The sequence below is a fragment of the Perkinsus marinus genome (genome assembly GCF_000006405.1).
Source record: "Perkinsus marinus ATCC 50983 genomic scaffold scf_1104296961030, whole genome shotgun sequence".
Classification (NCBI taxonomy): Eukaryota; Perkinsozoa; order Perkinsida; family Perkinsidae; genus Perkinsus; species Perkinsus marinus.
The window spans coordinates 5,397-8,597 of record NW_003205900.1 but is presented as its reverse complement, the minus strand read 5'-3'; the positions used below and the strand labels follow the sequence as shown (position 1 = coordinate 8,597).

The 3,201-nt window shown below is 44.3% G+C and overlaps 1 protein-coding gene across 1 annotated transcript; it reads left to right on the top strand.

The window, feature by feature from the left end:
• Positions 1–376: 376 nt before the first annotated feature.
• Positions 377–2,422, top strand: Pmar_PMAR013023 (hypothetical protein; the record flags this gene model as incomplete). Its single annotated transcript, XM_002772529.1, has 8 exons — positions 377–616; positions 661–741; positions 790–886; positions 946–1,054; positions 1,106–1,199; positions 1,249–1,393; positions 1,444–1,629; positions 1,683–2,422. 8 exons carry the CDS (start codon positions 377–379, stop codon positions 2,132–2,134), a joined length of 1,404 nt encoding a protein of 467 aa, XP_002772575.1. The 3' UTR covers positions 2,135–2,422.
• Between the last annotated feature and the right edge of the window lie 779 nt (positions 2,423–3,201).

Sequence of the window (3,201 nt, the reverse complement as noted above, 5' to 3'; positions counted from 1 at the left end):
ATTTCACACACACAAGTTCTGAGATAGGAAGTGTGTACTCTACCTTGCGTTGCGGTACACTCCGCGGTTCGATTTCCAGCGAGGGCATTTATTTGTCCCTCGTAAACAAAATTGGGCGCGCGAGAAATACTCGGCTTTTTTCAGAAATTGACAAATTTTGATGCACTGTGGGAAACCTTGATGCTCCATCACCCCCAGCGCTAGTCGTATCAAGACGTTTTCACGCCGTTTCGAGATACCCTTGATCACAGCCGAGTGAAAGACTTCATCACGACGTACTCAAATGTCTCCTTCTGTTCCTTTAGGATGGTTTTTGGCGTCTTTTTACCCTTACAGCTAACCTCTTTGATCAGCTGTGATTATCTACTCTATTAAAATGGCTTACGATGGTGTATGGTTCTCCATGGAAGAGGCTGAGAGGATCTTCAACATCTTCCTCTTCAAGATATTCCGACGAAAGGGCAAGAAGCCGTCCCCTACCTACGATTTCATCGCCGATTTCATCACCAAGGAGGTGCTCGGTTGGTTGATCACTTTCCCCTACGAGTTACTTGCCAAATACGTGGCTCGAGGTGTGTATCATATCAATGGTGTGGCATCTGCTAGTGTGGTTGGAGTAAGCATTGTCAATGTTATAATTTCGTACCGTAATTCTGTCAGTTATTGGCCGGTTTGACTCTACCATCACCGTACAGGGAGTTCGCTTATGGGGGTGGTTTCACATCGTGTTCAACCAATGCAGTAAGCATTTCTCTCGACGCTACTTCTTCTTATCACTGTTACCTTCAGGCATTCACCGTTCAATGGGAAGCCTGGATTTGCTTCGTCTTCATTACTGTTAATAACGCCTTTCGACCGATCCTCAATGGCTTAGGTGGCAAATTGGGTAAGCAGTTTTATGCAACTTTTCCATTGTCAATTAATTTGCCTCTTCCCCCCCCCCAGGTATGACAGTGTATGTTGCCGGTCATATCAGTGCCCTGTTCATCGTCGCCTTCCAAGGAGGTACTTTCGAGACGACCTGCCTGGACCCCACTGCTCGATTCGGCACATGGTGAGTATCAACATCTACCCCAATCTTGCTATTATCGTCATTCTACTCTAGGGTGGATTTCTGGTTCTACCGTTACAACAATGGAAGTGTTGTCACCAACGTTTTTGTTGACATCTCATACGTCTTGGCCTGTGCTCTTGCTGGGGTGAGCTCGGTGATACCATTATCTGTTATCGTTATTTATTTTTTCTTAGTGCATCACGTTATGGTTACACGTTCATTTTGATACCAACTCTAACCCCGTGGTTGCCTCGTCCATCGTGTCGTTGGCGGCTGGTCTCTATCTTCCCCCCTCGACGAATCCTCTTAATTTCTTCATCTGGACAGGATCATTCGTTGGTAATTTACATACCACTCCTCGGCTTCATCATACGCTTGTTGTTCGGCAGGTATGAGTGCTCCAGCGGCAAAGCCCGGTGCGTACGCTTTGATACACTTTGACGATAAACCCCAGGTGTATTCTGATATGGTATCACTATTCATCACTGGTGTTATTGCTGGACTTGTCCAAATAGCAATTTGGTGGACATCCCCCGGTATCGGTGGCAAGTTTGGATTCATAGCCCATTGCTCTTGTGAGTGACTTTTGTCGTTTTTTTCGCAATTTTGGGACCATCATTTTTCTTAGGTCTGCCAATGCATCTATTCACCAAGTGGCGTAATGAGAGGCGCGAGCGTAAGGCCGCGTTGGAGGACAATGGCCTTCCTGGGAAGAAGGGGAAGAAGGGCAGTTTCAGTGATGATGATGGTATGTACGAGATGAAAAAGAAGGGAGTTCTCTCGGAAGATGCCATAACGTCCGAGGATGGATTCAAGAACGGTGATGAGCCCGACCCTGAAAGTGAGGACGGTTCGTCAATGTCATCGTCATCGTTCTCTGCGGAGCGTGAGGACCTTGCTGCTGGTGTGTTTGGTACTCCGACGGAGATGCACACTGTTGAGGAACCTGAAGAGGAAGGGGATGGTGTGGTGGTACAAACGTTGGAAAGGCCGCCCCGAGGTAGCGGTGACCGAGATGATGATGGAAGAGCTGATTCGCTAAAAATGAGAACGACTTCTCAAGTGCAGGCATATCTTTAAAACTACTACTACTACTACATCATCATCATCTTAATCGACCTGTTATATGGTAGAGCCATGGCTCCTGTAAGTGTTGATGACGATGAGATGAAGGTGTACGGTTTGCGTGTATGATCTAGAGGATTATCTTTCCACTATTATTACTACATAGTATTCTATTTAGCAACTGTCCTCTTCCACGTCATCCTAACAACATATCCATCACTATTACACGATCTTGTATGCTACTCTCATTGCCGTTCGGATTTACAATTTCGCAGTGAGTAATTACTACTACAGTTCCTTGACGTCTTGGTGTGTTTGACTTGTTATTCAATTGATCGTGGGAATTCGAAGTTGAAATTTTCCCCGTAGGTATTATCTGCTATGTCGTTATCGACTGACCATCTCCAACAAGGATTAAGCGATGTAGACGAGTAATAGCGTTGATATGAAAAGCTGTTGAAACTAGATTGGATACTGTCAGAATTGTCTTCATTTTCTGCTTAATCAATTTTGTCCTGATTTTCTGTTTTTCTGCACTTTTCCCTTCCTTTTTACTGAGATTGTTGTAGCTTTCTGAACTGAGTTGCGATGGTTTCACTTTCCTATTGGTTGTAAAAACACTATGAAAAGAATATATTATGAATGCGTTATGTTATTACATAGTTCGATACTAATACTAAACGCCTATATTGTTAGTTGTAGGCAGTATTGGCTTCCCGATAGGTCCAGTAGTAGTGGCACCAACTCTCCGTATGAAAAGCTGAGAGATCTCAGTGTGAGAATATGGTAAGTTTGCAATCGATTAGAAACATCTTACTTTAGGCTGAGCACGGGGTGTGTCCACATTTACTACGAGAACGGTTATTGCAGCTCCAAGAGAATCTTCGACAGAAGAAGGCTGATCGTCGGAAAAAAGTAATAATAATTTTGTGGCGCGCGACATTTTCCTTGTGTGTGATTTAGCACTTATATGCAGTCCTTTATAGAATGCTAATTGCAGTTGCTCTTGTTGTGGTCGCGATAGCGGTGGTTTATCTGCTATTAGTAATATCCAATCTTGTGTACTTCCATGGAGGTGTTAC